We start from the raw sequence: 27150 nt of genomic DNA, 5'->3' as shown, positions 1-27150 counted from the left end.
GGAACATGGTGGAGGAGCCATAGACCCATGCTCCAGTAGAGTCGCGCACTACAACCCCTAGGCCGGATGAGTGGGGGGGGGGACCTCCAAGCTACATCAACATTGACCTTGCTCATCCCCAGTGGCAGGGGAGACCATCTGATGTTATGGGGAGGAGAATGGATCGGGTCCAAGGAAGCAGAACATATTGGTTTCAAAACATTTGCCGACCAGTATTCGCAAGCCAAGTTCAAAGTAAAGTTCAGTATAAGGCTCGGGAACACAACCTTGTGTTGATATATTGCACTGCACCGAGCCTTCCAGATTGCCCAACAGATACAACTGACCAAGGTAAGCATTCTTTTATTATCAACTGCATTAGGGACTGAGGCAGTTATCTTTAGAAACCAATTGTCAAAGATTGTGATTTGTTGCCTGTTGATTCTGAAACATAGCGGAGAGCCAAACCATATCACTTCCACCCATAGGCACAAGAGCAAGATATGCTTAATTGACTCCTCCTCCTCCCCACAGATGGGACACAACTGGGTAGATATCAACTTTCTTCTGTAAAGGTTAAGTAGGGAGGGACCAGCCCCTGCTAGGACTTTCCATAGGAAATTCGTTAGTTGGCAAGATGAATGTGTGCCTGAGCTAGCAGTCATATTTGACCATGCATGTTGATACGTGGTACCGGTAGTATGTCAGCATGTGCATAGGCAAGATAGTTGGCATGTATGAAGTACTACTGTAGTCATAGAGTTGATCACGCTTGACATGTGTTGTAAAAATGATAATTATGCATGAATTGCATTTTGTGTGCCTGGAAGTTTGGTCAACGGGATTAGCTGAATACAGAGTCATATAACAATCATAGGGGCCAGGTGTTCAAAGCATGCATGTATTTGAAGTATCAAGAGTAATTAAGCACTTAAGATCAGACGAAAGTACTCATCTGTAGGAAGCAGTCCGGGTCTCATAACTGAATTGTTGGGTGTGAAGAGAAAATTTGCAGGGACCGGACAAGACCAGCGGGCACCGAAGGTCTCCTTAAATCCCACTGGGGTCGGGAGTTCACTGACAGGTTGAGTTTGGAGCAAAGCTACCGAGAAGTGTTGGCATGGGTTGCCGGCAGGAGGTGTTGGGGTGACTAACATCGATGCTCGGTGTTACCGTATTGGGTCGTCGTAGATGAAGGGGTGAACCAGCGGGTGTCCAAATTAAGTGTCTCCGTGCCCAGAGTAATTGGCTGTTGGTGGAGAACCATTTTTTTTTTTTTTTTAATCCAAGAGTGTCTGATGCTTGAATGAGTTGGTGAAGTAGGCCACCGGGTGCAGGGCCTCATCTCCGGGTTGGGTCACAGAGGTGGTGAAGGCTTGCGGGTTTGATTACCGAGAGGTTTGGAGTGAGTCAACCGGAACAGGTGAGTGCGACTTGACCCGGATGTGAAGGTGGTATCTGTGAGTCACTGAGACAACGTTGATTGATGAGTTTGGCCCTGTTGGGAACTAACTGGGTCATACCCAATAGCAATGGACATGAAGTCTTGCTTTCGATGCTAGCACAAGTTTGCAGGTGAACCAGGAACTGTTGACGCTGGCCTGGAATCTAGATGGGTTGATGAACCTGGCCAGGTTGGTTTTGGAGTAGTCGGGCTTGTAGGTCTCGGATCTAAGTTGCCACTATGAATGGGTTTAAACTCGAGAAGAGGATCCGGGTTCGCAACTGAGTTGAAGGGGTGAAAGGTCAGCGGATGCCACTTAGTCGGGGACTCACTATGACTCACATTGTTCCCGGATGGAGGAGGTTGGCCCAATGACTGAATTGTTGATTGAAAACCCGAATGAGATGGTTAATGGGTCCCGCTGTGTGGTGACGTTGCCGAACGGCAACATGTTGCCCAATAGTGATTGTTGTGTGCTGGAGAGTTTACCCGGGTACCCAAAGCAGATGTGGGTGTGGGGACTATATGCAGCTGGACCTTGATTCCTCGTATGAGGTTGGGGTCACTTGAGTTGTTGCATGGTTGCAGAGTCAGCGAGAAGAACATAGTGCCGGGAGGGTTTGTACGTACCCGCTGACTCGTGGTACCTGCACATGACCCTTGCTCAAGGTGCTGGGTGTCTTGCGCATACATGATTGGTGGTTCCCGTACATGACCCTTGCTCAAGGTCTGAGGCTCTTACCCAAACTCTTAGGGACCCTCCTTCTAGCGCCAATGTTTCTGTGTGAGAATACGGAACGGGAACTAAGTATGAGACAAGGTAAAGAGGGAGAGAGAAATGACACAAGCATGTATAGTGGTTCACCTTGCCCTTAAGGCAAGGCTACGTCCACTTAGAGATTTCACTATGAGTGAGGCCAAGTAGCCTTTGTAGTGATACAAGTATGGGATCATGGATCCATCCCTTTCCAAGAAGGGGAGGACTTCCTCTTATAACTATAGGAAGTCCCATCCTATTTTATATTTCCGATGTGGGACAATAATACATATTTGCTTCTCTTGAAGCCTTTTGGAGAGCATGGGAGAGTGGCCTCCCGACTAGCTACTGGCTGACCTCCACCATGGCAACGTAGCTCGGGTGTCGGTCTACCAGATGCATATCATAGGTAGGGTTAACCATGCCGCGGAGCCCACCTATGAAGTCGTTGATTATGCTTGGCGATAGGCGGTATGTACACATGTTTTTTGGGATATACTTGAGGATGGCCCTTGGTGGGATATTGATGGTGTGTTCGGAGTGGAACAAAGAATGATGCATGGTGACTAACAGAACCTTCTCAGTCATGAATTAGCAGATGTTTTGAAATGTATGTAATCTTTATAATGCTGCATATCTAACATGATGCATGTAATCTTTGATTACAATGAATAATGAACAGATCCAAAATATATATATATATATATATATATATATTTAACCCTAGCCTCAAGCCCATATCATTATTATTTACAAAGATGCAAAGAGTAAAATGGGAATGTAGAGTCTGGAAGGCGAACATAGGTAAACATGCGAAAGATGCACAATGTATACATCCAATTGCCAAGAAAGCTCATATATCTTCTAACAAAAATAAAGATCGTCCCACGCTCACGCTCACCTAGAACACATTTAGCAATACTATGAGCGAGTGACCCTGTTACACTCCCTCGCAGGGTGTAACGCAGATGTTAAGATCTAGACCTGTAAGCATGCCATTAGCACACATACCGACTTACGTACTTCCGTTTTACACCAATTTCTGAACATTAATGTTTTCACTTCGTATTGGTGGTGAGAGTTGAACTCGCCTATATGTCTGCGGTGATGATGAAAAGAGAAGAGCCTCCTCATAATTTGATTGTTATTGCCAACAAAAAACAACAAGTGAGTCGAAACTTAAAATCAACCACCAGCAATTCTAAGATAACAAGCTAAAGAAAACTATTAGTTAAAAAAATTTGGCCTACGTTACTAATAGGTAAATCCTTCCAGACGCATTGACAAAATTATAAACCCTTCAAGCTTGAGGTTGCCAAACCCATCAAGCTTCACAAGTTCACACCGCCGTTCTATTCTGTCATTGATCGTCGCCGGCAACGGAATCCTGACCCGACTGACAGCCCCTATGCTAGAGCAGTCGGAAGTTCCAGGGTCGGTGAGGTTTTCCTTACTATTAAACCTCAATACCTCCACATTCAGAAAGCCCTCCCCTAAGGGGTGGCCATCCAAAGGAACTGTAGTATATTTGAACCATGAAGGATTTGGTCCTTTTGCCTTTTCATAAAAGGCGTTGACTTCTATTTCTTCGGGTCCATCAACCCGGCACACGATTTGGTAGACCCGTTCGGAGTCGGGTAGGGTGCTGCGACTTGGGGGGTCGATTCCCACGACTTCATGGATCCAAATCTTCAAGGACTTAACATGTACTTTCTTTTCTATAACTTTCTCTTTCATCTTCATCTTCTTCATCAGTGCCGAGGATCTCCGGAAACCGCCGGTGTAAGCAGAACGGTGGCTGCTCTCAGGGTTTGTTTTCATATTTGCGGAGCTGTATGTGCATAAGTTTTTGAGATTATGGAGTCCAGAATAAAGTTTTGATAGTAACGTCATCATGGAGTCCAGAATAAAGTTTTGATAGTAACGTCATCATGGAGTCCCTTATTATAAGTCCTTTGAAATCATATTATCATATATATACGTACTAGGGTCGAAATTAAAGTTTTATTTGGAGAGAGTATGAAATTGAGTTTCTATAGAAATTGGGTTCCTTTTGATGTTAGGGGAAGGGCATAACTATGAAGATATCGATCCCTGGATCAGTTAAGTACCTCATAAGCTCCTCTGAACAAGAACGTGATTTACCAGCAATTAATATTGGCACTTGGTTTCTTTCGAGTGCCTTTGGATCTATAACACAAGTCTCAGCTATTTGATGATCTTATGGTCTTATGGATTTGCACTTTTGCTAGGACTCCAGTACAGTATTACTAGACTTGGTTACAGGTCAGGAAACTTGAATAGTGAAGGAGTCCCAACGTCTCTGACCTTTTAATATCTCAATACTTTGGGCTATTGATCTATATAATCTTGAAAATTACAACACATATATATTCTCAAGGCGAATTTAAATAAGAATTTTACCCCGTTTGCACCGTGTCAAAACAGTCAATAAATCATTTGTAGGAGCAACTCGCATTAATCTGCATCGACAACAAAAAAATAATAAAAATATTATAGATAGTCCTAGTCCCTTTGACAATGGTATCGATAAATTTTAATTTCTCATACAAAAGGTGGTGATAATTGAATGTTTATTACTTTTTGTTATTATTATTATTATTATTTTTAGAAATGGGACTGCAAAATACTAAAACACAAGTAAATAATGACATAGTGTTAAATCATATTGTATATCTCTATATCCGATCCAGGCATCTCCAACCCCTTAGTCAAAATCCATAACTACTTTAGAATTTGATTCCTATGTATTTGCATCCCCCCCCCCCCCCCCCCCCCCACTTTAATTAAAAGCCATAACAATTTATTATAGGGTGAGCCCCATGTTATTATATCATTGTTTCTCAAGAGACAAAATTACATAAATGATCACTGAATTTTGACTCATTCGACACTGACACTTTGGTAATTTACTTTTCAAAAATGTCACTTTAGTCACTCAGCTTAATTAGATATTGTCTTTCACTTTAGTTATTCTGTCATTTTGTCCGTTAAAAAGTTATAAATATCAAATATTTGAAGCATATTTTGGTCAAGATGTTAAAAATTAATTATTTTTTTGCTCTTTATTTATTTCTTCCTCTCAACCACACCAATGTTCATCTATTGCAAGATACTCACAAATTTTTTTTTTTGACTTTGTCAAGGGGAACCCAAAGACTTCCTAGGCCCAAGATAAACCCCTTCGACGCATGTGAAATACTCTAACTGTGCATTGCAGCACAGTGCCTGGCCATTTTGACAGCTTCAGGGTTCGAACCTAGGTTGGGGAGCACACCCAACTAGGCAAGAATCACTAGGCCCAAGATTTTGATTGAGTTTCAATCTCGACCATGCTCCATCAAAAATAAAAATAAATACAAAAAAGAGCAAATGAACAAATTTTGTTTTTTGGGTGAATGGACTAAAACACCCTCAAGTTTAATGGTGTATTATGATCGATTTGACAGTGATGACTAACATTAAATTGCAAAGTTGAATTTGACTGACGATACTTTTGAAAAATTAGTGTCCAAAATGTCGAATATGTTATATTCAGTAATCATTTATGTAATTCTCCCTTCTAAAGACGGGGTCTTCACTGTTACTTTCACCATGCCACTAAATCACTCAACAACTGATAAATCAAGACTACTATGAGAGTCCGAGAGTCAAAATAGGAATCTCTAACAAGAAAAGACCATGCCACTAGACTTTAGTGGTGACCAAAAAAAAAAGAACTATTTTATTAAGGATCCGGATAAAGGGATGTCTTACACTCATCATGAGCATTTAGAATTTAAAACATTCAATAATTTAGATTAAGTGTGTGAAGGCTGTATGTGTTTGGTGGAGTGATAAGGTTTTGGTCTCTCATATGAGAGGTCAAGAGTTCGAGCCCCATCAAGGATGGGAGTGGGATGGGGTTTATAAAAAAATAAAAAATAAAAATAATAATAATAAAGCAATAATTAAGTGTGAGAAAGACATGATGTGTGTTTCCTCATTATAAATGCGTCTCCAAGCGTTAGCTGTCTCTCATCTCCAGTCCCAACTTCTGCAACTCCCACACCCTCCAAAACCCTAACCCCAAATCCTCCGCCGCAGCCGCCTTCTTCGTTAGTAAAAAGGGAAGTAGGGACTACTACTTTATTTCTGCTCTTGGTTTTCGCTCCGAAAAGTCTCTCATTCCTCTCATTCTACTCGTATTCTGGACTCGCGCAATGGCTAGCTTGCCCCTGTGCTGCGCTGAAACAGACCTTAATAGTTTCTACGTCGTTGTGAATGCCACAACCAGCCAGCGCTATGAAGTCCCCAGTTATGATGATCAGGAGCTCTCGCTCTGATTCGTCAAGGAAGTAGTTGGTGTATCTCTGGCGGTTGATTCTCCGAAACCACATCACTACAAGGTGGTGTACGTGTTGTGTGTCAACATGTCAGAAACCAAGAAGGCTGCAGATTCAGATATATTGTTCTGAGACTAGAAGTTGGAGAATGATCGAGTGCTCTTTTACCCCCTTACAAGAACCCATCAACAAGCGCTTCAATGCGAATCTACAACAATCGAATTCATTGGATGAACTGGAAATATGAAATGGCACACTATGACTTGGAGTATGGTAGAGTTGGAGTGGTGCCTACGCCTTGCTTTTCATGAGGACTATGATTATAGTGACTATAACTATGATTTTAGGGAAGTGGAATCATATTTAGGGGAATCCGGTGGCCGTTTGCATCTTATCATCATGAACCGGCCTCTCACAATTTGATGTGCAGGAGTTGGAGAGGGACTGCGTACTCTGGCTGGTTTGTTAAGTACAAGGTCAATCTTGAGAACTTGGCCTATTCTAGATTTGCAGTCGTATTTGTTGCTAGAGAGGAAAATGAAACTGCTGAGGATGATTTATGCATGTTTCTGCGCATTTCGGATAAGCTGATCTCTAATAATATCAGAGATGGGACCTGTAAGACTGTCATCAACTAGATGGGATGCTTATTATTATACGAAGACTCTTGCCCTAGTGTAAACTCGGTAGTTGCAAATTTCAATATATTCTTATCTTGTCATTATCATAGTTCATGTAATGGTGCATCAAATTCTCAAGTAGTGTTGGCCTTGCTTATTGGATTTTCAGATTTTCGTTTTTACTATCTTTGGAGCATAGTGGTCAGGATCTTGTCATTTGTTTTACATTTCCAGGAAATTTTCTTTGTAACTTTTTTTTGGGTCGATATTTGAATTGCAGTCATGCATTCTGTAAATCTTGATTGTTATGCTTAGGTTATAGTACTCCGCTTAGAACACAAATTGGTTAATCCATTGGGGAATCTGACACCCACATATGCAAGTTATGGTCATGTTAAAGTTACGGTTTGATACATGAATCAGAGGTTGGTTGGGGAAAATTTGAACTCCTCAACATATGTACAATGAGTAGTTCAAAGAAGAAAAATATTAGATACTATTTGGTAATTAAAAGTCTTGCAAGTCTCTTCAGTGCAATCATGAAAGACATTCCTTTCATGCCAAGAAATCGTCTCGACTCAAATCCAAGCCTATTTACTTAGCGAGTCCTAAGAAGTTGAGACTTGAGAGTGTAACTTCTTTCTGTCATTCGGTGATGTAGGACGAGAATAGGCTTGGTTTAGCCGAAAAATTAGAAAAAATAAAGAAGCGGCGTGGAATCAAGAAAAATGATTGGAAAATAGGTAATTCACACAATTTGGTTTTGGACTTTTCAGGTTTCTCGTGTGAAATATCAGGTTCTGGATTGTGAATCAGATTGCAGTAAAATTTGACCAGAATGTCTATTTGAGACGCATGATACCTTTCTGGAATGGGAACGATGAGATCTTCAAGACTCACTTTTGTGAGCCCTAACGGATTTAGGCCAAAATATGTCGTTTTAATTATCCGATTGGGGATTTAATATTTTTAGGTTAGTTTTACATTTGTTTTAGAATTCTTTTATTTTCCTTTTAAATTTGGATTCTTTAAGATTTCTTGTTAGATTATGATTTGAGTTAATTACATTTAAGTGCATATTTGATTGTTTTTTTAGCCATAAGGCCACCAACTAGTTTTTTCCCTCATAAGGCCACTAGACTAAAAAAAGTGTTATATTTTGGATATTAAAAACCAACATATTTACATAAATGTCACTAGAGTACAAAATCAACAATCATTCTCTCTCTCCTCTCCGGCAAGGTCTCCGGGCAACTTCCGGCTAACTCCGGCGACCACAAAAGCTACTGTCACTAACACCAAAAGCTACTGTGGCTAGCAACAAAAGCTACTCTGATGAGATGCCTAGCCACCTCCGACGAGGTCACAAAAGCTACTATCACTAGCAACAAAAGCTACTGTCACTAGCAACAAAAGCTACTCTGGTGAGATTTCCGGCAACCTCCGGCGAGATAACAAAAGCTATTATCACCAACAACAAAAGCTACTCCTTACAAAAAAAAACCTATGCTCCCCAAAACGAAAAGCTATTTTCCCCACCAACAAAAGATACTGTCACCAATACTAAAAACTACTCTCATCAGCAACAAATGCTACTCTCACCAACACTAGAAAACTACTCTCACCAACACCAAAAATTACTTTTACCAACAACAAAAGTTACCGTCACTAACAGCAATGAGCTACTCTCACTAACATTAGAGAGCTACTCTCACCAACATTAAAGAGCTACTAACATAGGTACAGAAAGCTACAATCACTATGATGGAAAAAAAAAAATAGTTACAGAGAGCTACTGATTTGAAAAAAAAAAAATCTATTGACATTAGCTTGAAAATATGCTAACATAGACACATAAAGCTACTGTCATGATATTGAAATGCCACTAGAACAATTACACAGAGCTGCTAACTTGAAATAATGAAAATGAAAATAGAAGCTATTGACATCATGTTGAAAAAATACTAACATAGCTATAGAAAGATACTATCACTATGTTGAAAAACCGCTATAACAGTTATAGAGAGTTACTAACTGCAACAAATAACATACAAGAAATGATTCATTATTCATCAATCAAAATACATCACAACACCATCAGAAAACATAATTCAACCACAAAACCATCCCCCCATCACACAAGAGCACAACTCTCTTTCTCTCCCCTGCAAAATTTCACAACAGATGAATTCAAACAAATCCAAGCCCATTTATTCCAATAAATCACAATCAAATCAAACCAAACTAAACAAATTCTAATCATGCCGTCTAATTAATTTCAACAAAAATACCAGAAGGGTTTGGTCTCAACCTCAATAATTAAACTAAATACAATGACAATAACGAATGGAATTGAAAAGCTTATCACCTTTCTTGGCCGACGGTGTCCCAAATCTGGGCCTTGACGATCTAATCATCGACGTGGATGCTCCGGGTGGCAAACTCGACACCGATGGTGGACTTAGACTCGAGGTTGAACTCATTGCGCATGAACCTGGACAACAAATTGGATTTGCCGATACATGAATGGCCGATCAAGACGACCTTGAAGTGGTAGTCGTTGTCTGACCTGTAGGCCATGTCGAAGAGCTGGAGATCAGACTTTCCGGTTGGAGATGAAGAGGTCGCGGGCCTTGTCGTCGTTACCAGAGAACCAGTGCTCATTTAGGTTTCCAATGCAGGTGAGGTGGAGGAAGAAGCGATGGTGGCGGTGGTGGAAGGGTGTTGCCGGAGCTGAGCTAGATGGTGAGGAAGGGAGCTGCCGGTGCTGAGCCACGTGAGGAGTCTCAAGTCGAAATTGGAGATCTGAGTGAATCGGATATGAGTAGAGAATCGTCTCCAGTGAGAGAATCGGAAAGAATCGGAGATGAGTAGAGAATCAGAGAGATCTGAGTTGGACTCCAGTGAGGTAGCTCCGATCGAAGTTTCTTCATCGTCTTCAGGCGTGGCAGCGCCGTTTCGAGATTTGTAAGCTTGGATCAATTGGAATCTCACCATATCAGAGGCAGTGGTCGTCGGAATCGGGGCAGGGGTAGCTGGGCTTTGGTCGGGTTTGTGTTGTGGTTCAATTGATGGTGACGGTGGTGAGAGATGATGGCCGGAATTGATTCTTTTCGGTGATTGCAGAGGGAAGAGAAGAAGAAGAAGAAGAAGAAGAAGAGAGAGAGAGAGAGAGAGAGAGAGAAAGAGAGAGAGAGAGAGAGAGGGAATGAATTTCTATTCATTTTGGCCGGATGATTATGGAGTTAGTGGAAGGGTAAAATTGTCAGGTTGAAAATAATTTAAAGCTACAAGTGGCCTTATGTATACAAGAAAATATTGGTGGCCTTATGGCTAATTTAAGTTTCAAATTAACACTTGTATGTAATTTTCTATTATGATTGAGTTTAGGTCTTAGATGCCTATATAAGCACCATCATGTTTTGTATTAGGATCAGTTTATGATATCAAATTTAATAAAAATTAGAGATTTTTCTCTCTTTCTGTGGTGGATTCCAGATTTATCTTTTTAGGGTTTATTGCTTGTAAACCTTATGTGATCTTTCTGACTGCGTCAGGTGGTATCAGAGTAGGTCTTTCCTGTCTCTTTTATTTACCTTTGTAGCAGTGGTTGAAGAACATGCTCTAATTACAAGAGCGAATTTGGATGCCCTTACCGCTCAGATGAACGCTCAAATGGCAGCCATGAATGCTCAAATGGCAGAATTTCGTGGGTTGTTGGAAGGAACGAACAACAACAACAACAACTGTAACAGAGGCGGGGAAGGACAACGTGCTAGAGCTCCACGTGGTGGTGGAGGTGATATTAATTGTGATTTCGAGGATCTCATAACCAAGGCTGATATTCCTTACTTTTTTGGTCACATGAGCGTGGAGGATTTTCCGGATTAGTAGGTTGAAGTTGATTGATTCTTTGAGATCATGGAGGTTCCAGAACACAAGCATGTTAAGATGGTTTCTCGGAAGCTGAAGAAATATGCTGCTTATTGGTGGGATCAGTTGAGTTCTCGTCAGAGACAAGGAAAAAAGCGTGTTCGGACATGGCGGAAGATAAAAGGTCTTCTTAGTGAAAAATTTATACCTAGAGATTTTTCAATCAAGAATTACTTGATCTCCTAAGGTTTTCGAGAAGAAGTTAAAGTCTAAGGAGTTTGCATTGCCCATTGAGATTAATAGTTTATGTGAAGAAAAGCTAGAAGAATTTCTAATGGAAGAAGCTCCACAAGACATTATCCATGATGACCAACAAGAGGTTAAAGATGAAATTGCTCATGAAGACATGGTTATTTGTAATGATGAAGTCTTGGAGCCTGAAATAAATCATTCAGAACCCGATGTCATTCAAAAATGCAAACTTGAGAGCCAAGAAGAATCTACTAAGGTTACCTATGAAAGCCAAAATGCATATGACAGACTCATCTATGGTGTTGGGTTCATGATCGTGCCATCAGAATATGTAGAAGATCCGGTCAATAATCCACAGGTTCAATTATCTAATTTTTTCTCAGGTCATTTGTTTATCTATACTTGTCCTTTATTCAAGCGGAACTTGAGGGCGAGTTCTTTCTAGTGGAGGAGAATGATGTAGAACGAGAATGAGCCTGGTTTAGCCGGAAAACTAGAAAAATAAAGAAGCGGCATGGAATCAAGAAGAATGATTGGAAAATAGGTAATTCACGCATAATGAGATTACTAGCCGCTGCAATATCCAAGAAAATTTGATTTTAGACTTTTCGGGTTTCTCGTGCGAAATGTCAGGTTCTGGATTGTGAATCAGATTAGAGTAAAATTTGGCCAGAATGTCTGTTTGAGACGCATGATACCTTTATGGAATGGGAACGACGACCAAAATATGTTGTTTTAATTATCCGATTCAGGATTTAATATTTTTAGGTTAGTTTTACATTTGTTTTATAATTCTTTTATTTTAGGTTTTTAGTTTCCTTTTAAATTTGGATTCTTTAAGATTTCTTGTTAGATTATGATTTTAGGTCTTGAATGCCTATATAAACACCATCATGTTTTGTATTAGGATCAATTTATGATTTCAAATTTAATAAAAATTAGAGATTTTTTTTCTCTTTCTCTGGTAGATTCCAGATTTATTTTTTTAGAACTTATCGCTTGTAAATCCCGTTACTTCCGACTGCGTCGCATCTATATCTGAAATGATCAAAGATTATCTCCCTCCGAGATAAAGGACACTACATTCCTTCTAGACATTTCATCCAACAGGTAGCATACACGTTCAAAGCATTTAATTAGTATAGTGACAACAAATAACAAATTGTTGCTTATGTATCCATCTCTCCAAGTTTTAAATGACAATAGTTTATGATTTTCACTTGCAACCATCTTCTGAGCAATAATTTATGGGGTTATATATAAAATACTCATAGTTCCCTTATTATAGCATAGCTGACCCTGTAGCTGTAAATCGATGTGTACGGTCCCTATTTTTTGCTGAATTTGCAGTCCATATATATATATATGCCTTGTATATGCTGTCTCCTCACATTTTGTCTCAATTTTGCTTTCAGTTGAAAAATTGATGGTGTTTACTCAATGAAATTGAAGATGTCCCAAGTCCGATGGGGTATGAACTTCTTAAATTAATTTCTCGATCATGTTAAACTAATAAACTATGCATTAATTAGCGGTAGATCACCAATATACCTGGGACTACATGGCTATTTTAATAAATTTGAGTATATTATCAATCCACGTAAGTTTCCGTTCACGTAGTTTTCTATTTGCACTAATATTGAAACCCCGATGTAACATTCAGATCGCACTCATCTATACAAATACTGCGGGAAGAATCAGTCCTCCTTACCCTCTCCCTCGGATCTTCATGTAACATTTAAATCAAACTCATCTGTCTTGTATCAATTAGAATACTACCTATGCATGGATCCTCATGTAACATTTAAATCACACTCGTCTGTCTTGTATCGAGACCTATACATGTAAAATATTGGCACTTATCTTAAGGCATAGGTATGTGTTAGACGAAATCTTTTTGAGACATATTTCGGGATCTAAGGAAAATTTAGGCACGTTTAGTTTCCTTTATTTGTACATCATATTCTCATATTGACAAATTTCTAACTCTGACAAAGTGCTCTTAGTTAGTTTTAGTCTCCAAATAATTGTTGCCCCATAGCTTTGTCTTGTTTCCCTGTTTAAAGCTACTTGCTACCTAGCTGAAGGGTAGATCTTGCAATCGCCTATGTGGTCAAACCTAAAGGTTGTGATCAAAGCATGACAGTTCATTTCAAGCCTGTCTCTGATTGCAACAACCAAAATATGGTTGCCTTAAGCAAAAAGAGTATTAATTCTCAAGTAATTTAAGCAGCCATGTCGCTATCAAAGATGAAGTACAGCTGATAATGACTTCAAGTAATTAGTAGTCTAAATTAGATTACAGCTGCTACCGGCTTCATGTAGCTGAAAGACGTGTGCTACTTGTGCTCCTTTGTTCTTCTGCAATGTCTATAAATATATGGTCTTTAATTATCTGCATCTTCTTTAATAGTAATAGTACTCATCTGCTAGAGAAAGAAGCAGACACATGCAATAAGCTAACTAGTTGAACCTGGTTATGTTTGTCTGCCCAAGTGTTGATTGCCTAGATTTGCTTCCAATATTATCCATCTTCTTTCGAGGTTAGCCTTCTTTTTTCTTTTGATTCAGCAGTATCTGGTTATAAATTGTGAGTTCTGCGTACACAGAATTCTTTATGCTATGCGTTGTTTTGTAATATGAATTACACGTCAGTGAAATGTATTGGTTGCCAATTGATCCTGTGGTGTAGATTATTGGTTAGTTGTGAACTTGTGATCCAACGCCTATGTTACAGTGACATGACTGACAACCCAAATGATCAAATACACATTGCAGTTCGTAAGACATGTAAAATCTCTTGATGCTGGTATCAGTAATTTTAAATGAAAAAGAACAGAAATCATATTACCAGCTCTGTATATGGAATCACTAGAAAATTACCAAGTCTGGTTTCTTGCTGGATATATAGTATGAGACAACTGATTGTAAGCTTGAAAAATTCCCTATACTAGAAATTTCAGTGATTTACCATCTATCATAGAAGTTGAATGGTTGAACTGTCCTTGATCACTTTTCAGCTGCAAACTCCTTGGGACTGAAAACAGCGAAATATGGATTCTGAAGAACAGGTTTCCATTCAAATTCCATCTCTCATCAAATACATATCCTCAAATGAAGTGGTTGGTTTCGATAATATTGAGAAGCATACCGTTCTCAATGATAAGCATCAGCCATCAGCTAGGGTAAGTTTGTCTTAAAGAGTGAGGTCTACGAAAAGGAATTTCGTATCATGTTTGTTTTGTCATTGATAGGAATATTCAGTGAGAAGGAAAAAAAAAAGTTTATATGGTTGTGCATATAGTAACTCTGTTTGCACTGTTATGCCAGGAAATTGAGATAGCTACTTTAGAAAGCACAGTTGATAAAGATGAACAACCAATTCATCAAAGGACGCACTCTGTTTCTATTAGTATGCCACCATCACCCATGGGAGTTCATTTAGAGAAAATAAAAGGAGTTTTCTTCAGTCCTGAAACAATTTTCAACACTGGAATTCCAGATTCTTCTTCTGCTGCAACTAAGAGTGGTAGTAGCCGCAAACTTCTGGAAGCAGCAAAGTTTCACTCTCAACCCTTGCCAAAAGGCTCCACATTTGAAGATCAGGCAATGCACACTGGACATTTCCCTTATCATCCAAGTATTAAAAGGCTGAGAGATAATAGGTTTGACAATTTCAAGACTTGGTCTGGGAAACTTGAAAGGCAGATATCACTACTCCGGGGAAAGACACCGCAAAAAAGTGATCAACCAGAGAATGCTTTTGCTCAAAGTACAGATCAAGTTGACCCTTTACCTGCAGGACGTTACTTTGATGCATTGGAAGGGCCTGAGTTAGACACTCTTAGGGTAATTCATGCTCTCTATGTTCTTTATTCAGTATTCTCAGTTGCAATTGTATAATATCTTAGAAATGATAAAATGATTTTGGTATTAAACTAAACAGGCTTCAGAGGAAATAATGCTTCCAGAAGACAAGCAGTGGCCATTTCTTCTCCGGTATCCCATTTCTTCATTTAGCATCTGCCTTGGGGTCAGCAGCCAAGCTATTTTGTGGAAAACCCTACCCACCTCGACCTCCACGAAATTTCTCCACTTGAGCTTAACAACAAATTTGGTTCTGTGGTGCATTGCTGTTGCTACATTAGTTGGTGTTGCTTGCATCTACCTGCTTAAAATCATCTTTTACTTTGAAGCAGTTCGTCGCGAGTATTACCACCCAATTCGAATCAACTTCTTCTTTGCCCCATTTATAGCCCTCTTATTCTTGGCTCTAGGAGTGCCACCTTCCATTTCTAGCAACCTCCATCCAGCTCTTTGGTACATCCTCATGACCCCATTTTTATGTCTTGAGCTTAAAATCTATGGACAGTGGATGTCAGGAGGGCAACGCCGGCTTTCAAAAGTAGCCAATCCTGTTAACCATCTCTCCATTGTTGGCAACTTTGTTGGGGCTCTGCTAGGTGCTTCGATGGGACTAAAAGAAGGACCAATATTCTTTTTCGCTGTTGGGATGGCTCACTATATAGTCTTATTTGTAACTCTCTACCAGAGACTTCCAACAAATGAGACAGTAATCCCAAAGGAGCTCCATCCTGTGTTCTTTCTGTTTGTTGCTGCACCTAGCGTAGCTTCCATGGCTTGGGCAAGACTCCAAGGCTCCTTTGATTATGGCTCGCGGATTGGTTACTTCATTTCCATGTTCCTTTACCTCTCACTGGCAAGTACATATAACCTTCATCAATTAAGTTGCACCTATCATTGTTATCAAACATACCTGATTATGTGGCATGATGATATATATTTTCAGAGACATTTCATCTTCACTTTGTTAAGTCTCATGACTAGTATACCGGTCCTAACTTTTTTGTCTATCCTTTTTCTCTGCTCGTACAGGCAGTCCGGATCAATTTTTTCCGAGGATTCAAGTAAGATATCACTCATCAATTTCATTATTTTGAAGTACTGAAAGAAATTTTCCATCAGTAGTTCGTACAACAAATTAGCTTCTAACATCGATTCAAATAGGTTCTCGTTGGCATGGTGGGCATACACTTTCCCAATGACTGGTGCTGCCATTACAACCATCAGGTACTCGAATGAAGTAACGACTGTAGCAACTCAAGCTTTGGCTGTCATACTCTCCATCATTGCCACGCTCACGGTCACTGCTCTTTTCATAACTACCGTCTTGCATGCCTTTGTGCTCCAAGACCTCTTCCCCAATGACATTGCAATTGCCATCAGCGACAGAAGCCCAAACAAACCACGCAAAAAGTGGTTCCATCTAATAAAGGGAACCTCTTCGGATTCGAAAGACATTGAGAATTTCTTGAAGTCAGCAACAAGCTCAGAAAACAAGGATTTGGAAATTAAAACATCCCTTGAAACTGCTAAGCTCTAGCCAGCTGCTTGTACATGAGAGGAACATAAGTTAGCAAGTTTCTTAGTTCCAGTGAACATGTCAAATTTAGCATATGTAAAAGAGTAGCTAAATATACGCATTTTTGGTGGGTTTTGTGTATAATGTATGCTAGTTTAGCATCTGAGAACCTCTCTGAAAGAAGAATAAACTGATTGATGATTTTGCTTAATTCATTAACATGCTAAACCAACTAGTTATCTGAATTCTTCACTCATCGATCCTATATATCTAATCTACCCACTGAACAAGTGAGCATCAACATCACTGATGGTGAACCTAGTACTTACTACTAAGACTATGGGCTTAAAACTTGGGCTCAGTTATCAGATTTCAATGGATATGATTTCGAGTTAGATTGACCTTGTGATAGAGTATTTAGGCCCATCATTCACGGAATGAGTAGTGCATGTAAGAAATTAAGTCCTACTTCGGTTTACTCCTTCAGATTTTAGGTCGAAAAATCAGTTTGGTTTATAATTTTTTTTAATCACAATTATCCCCACGCTTTCAAATTGCATCAGGTGCATCCAAATTTTAAATTCTCCTTCAAATGTGACGTCATGTGCTGCGTTTAAGCCAACATGGGGCTCCATTTATAATCTAACGAGGAGAGGCCATGTACAGCAAAAAGAAAAGAGAAAAACTATTTTTGATTAAATACGAGGATAGAGGAAGGGTAAATTCGTCATTCAAGCAAAATGGCCTACCAACTTTCTTGAACGGAACAACAAAGGCACCACGGATAATGACCCTTGGTGATAGCGAGTGCCATAAATGACTGCATTTAGTTGGAGAGGTTCGATAAGGCCAAAGTCCGAGATAGTCTTCTCCCAAAAGTTCAGATCTCTTTGATCCCTTGATGGCCGGAAAATAACAAACTTCCGTTCATTTTCTCCTGAAAATATGTCGGACGCCGTGATCAATGGCCTCGCCGGCGCCGGCGGAGGGATCATCGCCCAGCTCATCACATATCCACTCCAGACTGTAAGGACTGTTCTATCAGTTATATTTCGTAATCAATTTTTCCTGAGCCTTTTGGTTTAAATAAGGTTTGGCCGTGATCTGTAGGTGAACACTCGTCAGCAAACGGAACGTGATCTGAAAAAGGAGAAGAGGAAGCTCGGAACTGTTGAACAAATAGGCCAGGTTTGAATTTCGTTAAATTTCGGCTTCCTTTTTCGTGCACTTCTATATAGACTTGGTTGCTGAGAAAATGGACTGTGTATGATAATTTGGAATGAAAATTTGGTTGATGTTGCAGGTTATAAAGAATGAAGGATGGGAACGGTTGTACGGAGGTTTGACGCCGTCGTTGGTGGGAACAGCAGCATCTCAGGTGAGCAGAGCTTAGCTCTTTGCTGGGATTGTTTTACTTTTACTGATAGTAATTTCATCCTTGTTACAAAGGTTAAAAAGTAGGAGCGTAATAGCGTATGAGCGAATTCTATGTGTGTTCGAGTAGTGCCTGAAGTTCGAAATTATGTTTAGTAGGTGATAACTTGATGTAAAAGGACAGAAAGCTGTGAATTTAAATGCTACAATTTTCAGTGCACTGATGTTTGTTATACAACCGCATGAATTGTATTCCCTAATAGGTCAGAACCTGAAAGAAAAAAATTTGAGGACAGCATTGGTTACTATGTCTGTTCTGTTCTGTATTATTGGCACCCTTATGCATTGATAGAGACAATTTTACTAGTTATGGCTAGTGAGCAAGCTAGTGTTATCACTGGCAAGAGTATTTTTAACTTTGGATGAGCCTACCTTACCCATATCGCATAAGTCAGACATCTTGGAGTTATCATGCCCTTAATTACTTATGTCATCCAGGAATTGTTCCCCAAGGGGAACTCTTCCTGTTTTGTTGGCTACCTTATCTATGCCTACAGGATCTGTTGTTTAGCTCCCAAAGAAGCTTGGGTTTGATTCATGAGGTTTTGCCAACTACTACGGATACCTCATCATTTTGAGATACATGCTAGATTGTTAGCTAACCGCTGCTGACCCTAAAACTGAGAATACTACATTTGTATGCTCATACATAGCTTGGTAAAAAATAATAATAATAATAATAATAATAATAATCTCTTAATAGCCGCACACTTCTTTAAACATTGAAGTCTTTGTAAACAGAGGAGACAACCCGAGGTATTTTGTTAGAGTGTTGAACCCTCTGAATTACAAAGTGGAACAGGGCTCTGTAACATACTGTTGTGAATTTGGCTCGTTGATATGCCTAAATTGATTAGGATTCAAGGCAAAACCAGATGGGTAAGTGAAGATTAGTGCGCACAGGAATTCTTCTAGTATCCTAATGGGTTTTGGAATAGGAAGAGTTATTCCTATTGATTTAGACTTGGAAAGTAAGTTCTATTCTAGTTAGGAATAGGAAAGCTAGCTCTCTTTCCTTGTTCTAATAGTTTTAGGAATCCTAATGTGACATGTTTGTAACCAGCACCTATAATCTATAAATAGGGCTGCAGGGAGCTCATATAATGTGTCCTCAGATCAGAGAAGAGATCAAAGAGAGATCTCAGAGAGTTCTCAGTTATCATACAAACACAGGGGCAGGGAGAGCCAAGGGTGATAGAGAGATCTAGCAAAGAGGTTGGGGATTAGCATAGGGATTTCAATAAGTACTTGTAATCAAGTTGTTATTCTCCATAGTGCTAGTGATTCTCAAGAGAGATCACACAGAGGACGTAGGCAAAAGTTTTTGTCGAACCTCTATAAAATTCTGTGTTGGTGTGCTGTGGTTTGTCTTGCTGTGATATTTTGCATCATCATCCTATTACTGTTTGCAGTCATAAGTCTATAAAGAGAAACAAGGTTCTGGGGTAAAAGGTGCATATTTACTACAAAGTGGTATCAGAGCTTAGGCTCAAGGTGTTTCTAAAATGGCAGATGACAAGGCAGATGCAGGCAGCAATGTGATGCCCATTATATTGAATGGGAAGGATAACTTCACATTATGGCAGAGGAAGATGAGAAGTGTCCTGATTCTACAAGGTTTGTATGAGGCTATTCTCGGGATAGAGAATAAGGCAACTGATATGGCAGACAAGGTTTGGCAGAAGATGGACAAGAAGGCAAGGAGCTTTATAGAGCTACATCTTGCTGATCATGTATTGGTTCATGTATTGGCTAGTGCCGGTGGGAATATGAACAGCAAGGAGACCTGGGATTATCTCGAGAAAGTTTACGCGAGTAAGGTTCATGTTGGTGAGAATATGGACAGCAGTAAGACATTGGACAATGTCAAAGAGGTTGACGCAGATAAACTCTTCTTGAAAGATGAACTCTATAGTCTTCGGATGGATGAAGGCGGGGATCTGCAGGATCATCTGAATAAATTTCAGATTTGTGTTGCCAATTTATCAAAGGTGGATGTGAGGTATAAAGATGAGGAGAAAGCACTTATGCTGCTAAGATCTTTACCAGCTTCATTTGAGCACTTCATCACCAGACTCGTTTCCGGTAAGGATTCTCTCAAGTACGATGAGATTACCGAAGCTATTCAATCTTATTTTAAGATGAGTAGGGAGACCAAAAGCTCTCAAGGAGGCCTTCATGTCAAAGGCAATGAGACAGGTCAGTTGACGAGTATGAAGGATAAATCTGGTAACAAGGGTACATCAAAATCCAAGGAAAAATACAAGAAAGGTTGCTTCAAATGTGGTGCTACCAACCACTTGAAAAGAAACTGCAAAGAAGGGAAGATGAAAGCAGCGGCGATGGTAGGGAGTTCAAACACAGCTAATGTAGTCATCAAACAAGATAAAGATGACGGTGAACTCCTTGTGGTAGCAGCCAGCTCCAATGCTTTCAGAAATTGGATTTTGGATACCGGTTGTACATTCCACATGTGTGCAATCCGAGAATGGTTCGACACATATGAGGAGAGTAGCAGCGGAGAGGTTTTTAGGGGAGATGACTCACTGTGTAGGATCATAGGTATTGGATCAGTGAAAATCAGAATGCATGACGGAGTTGTTAGAATGCTAGAGAATGTCAGATATATTCCTAAGTTAAGGAAGAACTTGATATCTTTGGGTACTTTGGACAAGGCCGGATATAGGTATCGCTCTGAAGAGGGAAGACTCAAAGTTCTCAAGGGATCACTTGTTGTGATGAAGGGCGACATTCAACCTAACAACTTATACAAGCTTCAAGGGACTACAATAATAGGTGGAGTTGTAATTTTTTGCTGAGGTAAAAGACAAGACTGAGCTATGGCATCATCGCCTTGGGCACATGAGTCAAAGAGGAATGCAAGAACTCCACAAGAAAGGTAAGCTAGAAGGTATCAGTGTTTGCAAACTGAACTTCTGCAAGGATTGTATTCTTGGGAAGCAGAAGGTGGCATTCAAGTTAGCAAATTGTGAGAACAAAAGCAAAGGATTGCTGGATTATATTCACTCAGATGTCTGGGGCCCGGCACCAGTAAGGTCTATGGGAGGCTTCAAGTACTTTGTTACTTTTCTAGATGATTTTTCGAGGAAGATTTGGGTCTACCTTATGAGAGAGAAATCTGAGGTTTTCACCAAGTTTAAGGAGTGGAAAACAGAAGTAGAAAATCTAACAGGCAGAAAAATCAAGTATTTGAGAAGTAATGGTGGCAGTGAATATAGAATGAAAAGGTTCTTACAATTTTGTAAGGATGAAGGAATCACAAGACACTTCACGGTGAAAGAGAATCTCCAACAAAACGGGGCTGCTAGAAGGATGAATAAAACTCTCTTGAAGAGAGAAAGAAGCATGCGGCTGCATGCAGGATTACCGGACACGTTTTGGGCAGATGCAGTTAACCATGCGTGTTACTTGGTTAATCGGTCACCATCAAAAGTCTTGGACTTCAAGTGTGCAGAGGAGGTATGGTCTGGAGAACCAGCTGACTATTCTAACTTAAGGGTGTTTGGTTGCAGTGCATATGCTCATATTTCCAACAATGAGCAAACCAAACTCAGGCCAAAGTCACGCAAGTGCATATTTCTTGGTGTTGAGAAAGGAGTAAAAGGCTACAAGTTATGGGATATTGTAAGCAAGAAAAGGGTTCTAAGTAGACATGTCATTTTTGATGAGGAGACAATGCCGTTCAATGAAGTCAAGACAAGTGAGGTGAAGAAGAAGACTGATGTTGTAGAGAAAGCAACCGAAGTTCCTCTAACCAAAGGGATCATGGAAGAAACTCCAGCTCAGGTGGAGCAAATTGAGCAAGTGGAGCATGATAAAGGGGTTATCGAGGAAGAAGTCTTAGAGCAACAACAACAGTCATTAATACAAGCTCAGGTGGAGCAATTAGCACTGCGAACCTACGACTCGGTTCGTCAGTCACTTGGGCAGGAGTTCCAGAGAAGCATAGCATTGGACAAGTATGCTCTAAGTTTGAGTCCAGGAGATCCAACCACGTATCAGGAAGCTATAGCAAATGATGTACGGGAAAGTTGGATGGGAGCTATGTTAGAACAGATGAAGAAGTCCATACATAAGGACTTGGTTCAGGAGTCGGTTCCTAAGCCCAAAGAAAGAAATCAGGTTGGCTGTAAGTGGGTTTATAGGAAAAAGGAAGGAATGCGTGATAAGGAAGCCATGAGATTCAAAGCTCGGATATTGGCCAAGGAGTATTCGCAGAAAGTAAAGGTCGATTTTGACCAAATCTCACCAGTGGATAGCTGCATTTATCATCATGTGTTCAAGGATAGTATGGTTTTACTATTGCTACTTTATTTAGGTGACGTCTTAACTACATGTCAGGATATGTCTAGAATTTCGAAGTTAAAGACACAACTAGGGAAGGAATTTGACATAAAGGATCTAGAAGCTGCACAGCAGATCCTAGGAGTGAAGATAAGGAGGGACAGAGAAGCGGGAAAAATAGGGCTATTATTTGAACCCGTGTCTACTCCACCAGTAGCACACTTCCAATTGAGTGTGCAAAGATCATCTACGAAGGAGTTAGATGAGATGATGAATGTGTCTTATGCAAGAGTAGTGGGATGTCTTATCAATATTAGAATCTGCACAAGACCAGGTTTAGCCCAAGCATTGAGCACTGTGTCAAATTATATGGCAAATCCGGAAAGACGACACTGGCAAGCAGTGAAGTGGATTCTGTATTACTTGAGAGACACCAAGGAGCATGAATCTATGTTTGAAAGACAACAAGATCAAACATGCATCGCTGGTCCTGAGGGTTCAGATTTGGCAGGAGACTTAGACAAGAGAATACCTGCAACAAGTTATGTCTTTACTTGTGGTGAAGGTTTAGTGAGCTGTAGAACAACCAAAGAATCAGCTACGACGTTGTCTACCACTGAAGTAGATCGCATGGCACTAACAGAAGCTTCCGCAGAGGCATTATGGCTTAATGGATTAATGAGTGAGTTTGGAATTCAACAAGAAGTTGTGATGAAGAATAGGGTCATCAATTTGACAAGGAATCAAGTGTTTAAAGTAGAGACAAAACATGTTGATGTTCATGATCATCGCAGCGAAGATTGGGTCATCTCAAGGAAGATAACAACTGAGAAAGTTCATTCAAGGGAGAATGTCTCAGATTGTTTGACCAGGACCATTGCCATGGAAGGAGTTCAAGTGTTACTTGAACCTGCTCGATCTTACAGCATGTTGAGATTGAGGTGGAGCACCTCCTCACTTGAGGTGTGTTGAGGCAAGAAGAGTCTTGCCAAGGTGAAGGTTCTTGAAGGTTTCAGGATTACTTCAAGAAGTACAAGATATCCTGGAGGTTGCAGCAATCAGTTTGGTATCAACTCACCAAGGTGGAGATTGTTGTGAATTTGGCTCGTTGATATGCCTAAATTGATTAGGATTCAAGGCAAAACCAGATGGGTAAGTGAAGATTAGTGCGCACAGGAATTCTTCTAGTATCCTAATGGGTTTTGGAATAGGAAGAGTTATTCCTATTGATTTAGACTTGGAAAGTAAGTTCTATTCTAGTTAGGAATAGGAAAGCTAGCTCTCTTTCCTTGTTCTAATAGTTTTAGGAATCCTAATGTGACATGTTTGTAACCAGCACCTATAATCTATAAATAGGGCTGCAGGGAGCTCATATAATGTGTCCTCAGATCAGAGAAGAGATCAAAGAGAGATCTCAGAGAGTTCTCAGTTATCATACAAACACAGGGGCAGGGAGAGCCAAGGGTGATAGAGAGATCTAGCAAAGAGGTTGGGGATTAGCATAGGGATTTCAATAAGTACTTGTAATCAAGTTGTTATTCTCCATAGTGCTAGTGATTCTCAAGAGAGATCACACAGAGGACGTAGGCAAAAGTTTTTGTCGAACCTCTATAAAATTCTGTGTTGGTGTGCTGTGGTTTGTCTTGCTGTGATATTTTGCATCATCATCCTATTACTGTTTGCAGTCATAAGTCTATAAAGAGAAACAAGGTTCTGGGGTAAAAGGTGCATATTTACTACACATACTTGATAAAAACTAGCTACGAAACAGTGTGGATGCTCTTTCTGAGTCTGTTTGTCACAGACAGAACCTCCCTAGTGTTACATGTCAGGTCAAAAGTAGGTTGTACAAACCTGCATTGCATATAACTACATATATGGTTGATTTGGTCATGTGGTTTCTTATATATTTGCAATTCTTATTGGTACAGGGTGTTTACTATTATTTCTATCAAATATTCAGGAACAAGGCTGAAGTTGCTGCCCTTGAACGTAGTAAGTTGGGCATTGGTGATGGATCTGTTGGAATGCTCTCTTCGCTAGTGGTGGCTGCATTATCTGGGTATTTTCTTTGCTCATATGACTATTGGCCTCATGGCATTTATTCTTTCTTAATATAGTCTAGACTATGAAGTAAACATTTCCTCAAATAGCTCTCTGGCTTATAGAAAAACTCTTGTTATCAAAAAAGAAAATAGAAAATCTTTCATAAATGCAAGGAGCAGATAAAAGTATTAGCAGTGTGTTGGGACCTTGGGGCTCAATATTGATTTGTAAATTTTGTATTAATGTTATTAGTTTCTTTTTTTTATTCTTCAGATTTTCAGAAAATCTTATCACAATTTTATTTCTGTAGGTGTGTGAATGTACTATTGACAAATCCTATATGGGTAGTTGTTACACGCATGCAGGTAAATATTAAAGAGCTAATTGATGAGCCTCAACTTTCAATTTCAACGTAGTTTTTCTTAATCTTCCATGAAAGAGCAACAGACTGAAGCTTAGGCATCTCTCCCACTATTGCATTAAAATGTGATGTAATTAATTTATTGCTTTCTGTCGTTGCATACTGCAGACTCATAGAAAAACTTCAAAGTCCCAGCCTGATCAGATGCTGTCAACTGATCCAGATGAAGCAATTGTTGCTGCAGCTGAGCCTCCTCCCTTCGGGACTAGTCATGCGGTTGGTACAATAGATTCTTTATTATGTTCTGCAGAGTGATGTATTGATTTACTGATGAGTCTATATGCAACACATACAGGTACAAGAAGTTTATGATGAAGGTGGATTTTTCGGTTTCTGGAGAGGTGTATTTCCCACATTGATCATGGTATGTATACATGCTAAGGACCAAGGGAGTATGACTGTTATACATGCTAAGGGAGTATAACTGATAGTTCCTGCTTTTGATCACAGGTGAGTAATCCTTCCATGCAGTTTATGCTGTATGAAACTATGTTGAATAAGCTGAAGAAAAGACGTGCCTTGAGTAAGAAGAATAACAATGGTATTACTGCTGTAGAGGTTAGGTTTCTACATCTTAAACTTTTCGTCATTACTATCCTTCTGTAATGTCTCTCCCAACCGTTTTTCAATTTTTCCTTTGGAGCTAATATATTGGCTAATTTCCGTAGATATTCCTGCTTGGTGCTTTGGCAAAACTAGGTGCTACTGTCGTGACATATCCTCTTTTAGTCGTGAAGGTAAATTACGTGAGCTTATATGCATCTGTATTTGTGAAGCAATGCATAGTTGAATTATATCATAATTCATCAATTGCAAAATGTTGGTCAAGCCATTTCAAGTTGACTCAGTAGTCTGGACTGTAATGTCTTCAACTCTTGATCTCTTTTCAATAGAAAAGCCTTTGGCTTGTTTTAATTCCTTAAAGTACCAACCCTTGTGTTGGTTTTGGAATATGGAAATCGGTAGACAATGGTGAATAAAAAAGGGTTCCACAAAGACAGGAATGGTTAATCGAGTTTGAAGAATAGGAGTAGAGTGAGGAGGAGTGGGTCTAGGAAGGGATGAGACAACCTTGCTATTATCTTGGATGTGGTTGCATTGACCTTATATGTATATTCAGAAGTACGTTATGATTTTGTTTTGTAACAACTGGTTGTTTCAGTTTCTTATTGTGTTCCTTGCTGTTGCAGGCGAGACTTCAAGCGAAACAGGTCACAACTGGTGACAAAAGGCATCATTATAAAGGTTTGAACTTTCAACTATTTTATACCTTGAATCATAGAAGTATCATTCACAACTTTTGTATCTTGTCCTCTGCATTGCTGTCAATGTGTGACAACCTAAGAGGATATAGAGCCGTATGCCAATCTTAATGATCAGTCGCAGGTGATTGAGGAATACATGACCTGAAATAGGATAATTCATCGAGAAGCTAAAACCGCAGAACTTTGATTATGTATTATTTCAGTCGCAAAAGTTCTATATTTGTTGGTAAAGATGCATATTTGTGTCTACTCTCAGGAACTCTGGATGCCATTTTAAAGATGATTCGCTATGAAGGGTTCTATGGTTTCTACAAAGGGATGAGCACAAAAATAGTACAAAGTGTACTCGCCGCTGCTGTTTTGTTCATGGTCAAGGAAGAACTCGTCAGGGGTGTTCGGTTCATGCTCACTAACAAAGCGAAATCAAAGCCTCCATAGATGGAAACCTCATTTAGGGGTGTTCTCATTCTCTGTCACACCCTTTCCCCCAATACACAATTCTTTGATTATCATAATATTTTCATGGCATGCATGCTCAAATGTATGTTTAGAAATGTATTGCCATTATCGCCGTATCGGCAAACTCAGATAACATACACACTAAGGGACTTTTGGTGGGGGGATCCATTTGAGGTAATGAGAATAGCGAATAATTAGGCTTTTTTAAATCCAAGAAAACATTTCTAATGTTCTCAGACGCTGAATAGTAATTACATTCACATTGGTTATTTCTCTCCATAATTTTGAATGACTCCCGGGTTTAAGAGCTGCTCGTACCATAAACACCATATAATGCGATTAATCTAGTGTTTTCCTATCGAACAGGGTACCTGGTCTGTCATCAAATGTGATAAAGTATTTCCGTCAATTTCACCGTTAAGTGCTTGTGTGACATTTCATTTATAAAGAGGGTAGACATGCAAATGTAAATCAACGCTGTGAAGTGTGAACACGTAAATTTTGATTGTGTAACCAATAGTCTTCCTACACGTAGGACTAACATTTCCGGTGAGAATAGTGAAAAA

At 39.7% G+C, this 27150-nt stretch overlaps 2 protein-coding genes across 2 annotated transcripts; both read left to right on the top strand.

Moving 5' to 3' along the window:
• The first annotated feature begins 13668 nt into the window (after positions 1-13668).
• On the top strand, positions 13669-16865 carry LOC112182918 (S-type anion channel SLAH2). The gene is made up of 6 exons (XM_024321479.2): positions 13669-13814; positions 14292-14456; positions 14602-15120; positions 15218-15991; positions 16168-16199; positions 16300-16865. Exons 2-6 carry the CDS (start codon positions 14325-14327, stop codon positions 16673-16675), a joined length of 1833 nt encoding a protein of 610 aa, XP_024177247.1. The 5' UTR covers positions 13669-13814; positions 14292-14324; the 3' UTR covers positions 16676-16865.
• Positions 16866-17456: 591 nt separating this feature from the next.
• Positions 17457-26822, top strand: LOC112182917 (peroxisomal nicotinamide adenine dinucleotide carrier). Its single transcript, XM_024321478.2, has 11 exons — positions 17457-17680; positions 17765-17842; positions 17958-18032; positions 24325-24455; positions 24750-24804; positions 24969-25076; positions 25156-25224; positions 25311-25418; positions 25529-25597; positions 26051-26105; positions 26382-26822. Exons 1-11 carry the CDS (start codon positions 17600-17602, stop codon positions 26561-26563), a joined length of 1011 nt encoding a protein of 336 aa, XP_024177246.1. The 5' UTR covers positions 17457-17599; the 3' UTR covers positions 26564-26822.
• The last annotated feature ends 328 nt before the right edge of the window (positions 26823-27150 follow it).

Source organism: Rosa chinensis, chromosome 1 (assembly GCF_002994745.2).
Source record: "Rosa chinensis cultivar Old Blush chromosome 1, RchiOBHm-V2, whole genome shotgun sequence".
NCBI lineage: Eukaryota > Viridiplantae > Streptophyta > Magnoliopsida > Rosales > Rosaceae > Rosa > Rosa chinensis.
Note: the sequence above shows the minus strand (reverse complement) of the source record. Positions and strands in the feature narration are given on the sequence as shown.

Excerpts from the sequence above, each read along its gene's own strand:
- LOC112182918 (XM_024321479.2), top strand. The coding sequence starts at position 14,325 with ATGGATTCTGAAGAACAGGTTTCCATTCAAATTCCATCTCTCATCAAA. Across the intron at positions 15,992-16,167 it reads TGTTCCTTTACCTCTCACTG|GCAGTCCGGATCAATTTTTT; the intron begins GCAAGTACATAT and ends CTGCTCGTACAG. Across the intron at positions 16,200-16,299 it reads AATTTTTTCCGAGGATTCAA|GTTCTCGTTGGCATGGTGGG; the intron begins GTAAGATATCAC and ends CGATTCAAATAG.
- LOC112182917 (XM_024321478.2), top strand. The coding sequence starts at position 17,600 with ATGTCGGACGCCGTGATCAATGGCCTCGCCGGCGCCGGCGGAGGGATC. Across the intron at positions 25,225-25,310 it reads TATTTCCCACATTGATCATG|GTGAGTAATCCTTCCATGCA; the intron begins GTATGTATACAT and ends TTTTGATCACAG. Across the intron at positions 25,598-26,050 it reads ATCCTCTTTTAGTCGTGAAG|GCGAGACTTCAAGCGAAACA; the intron begins GTAAATTACGTG and ends TTGCTGTTGCAG.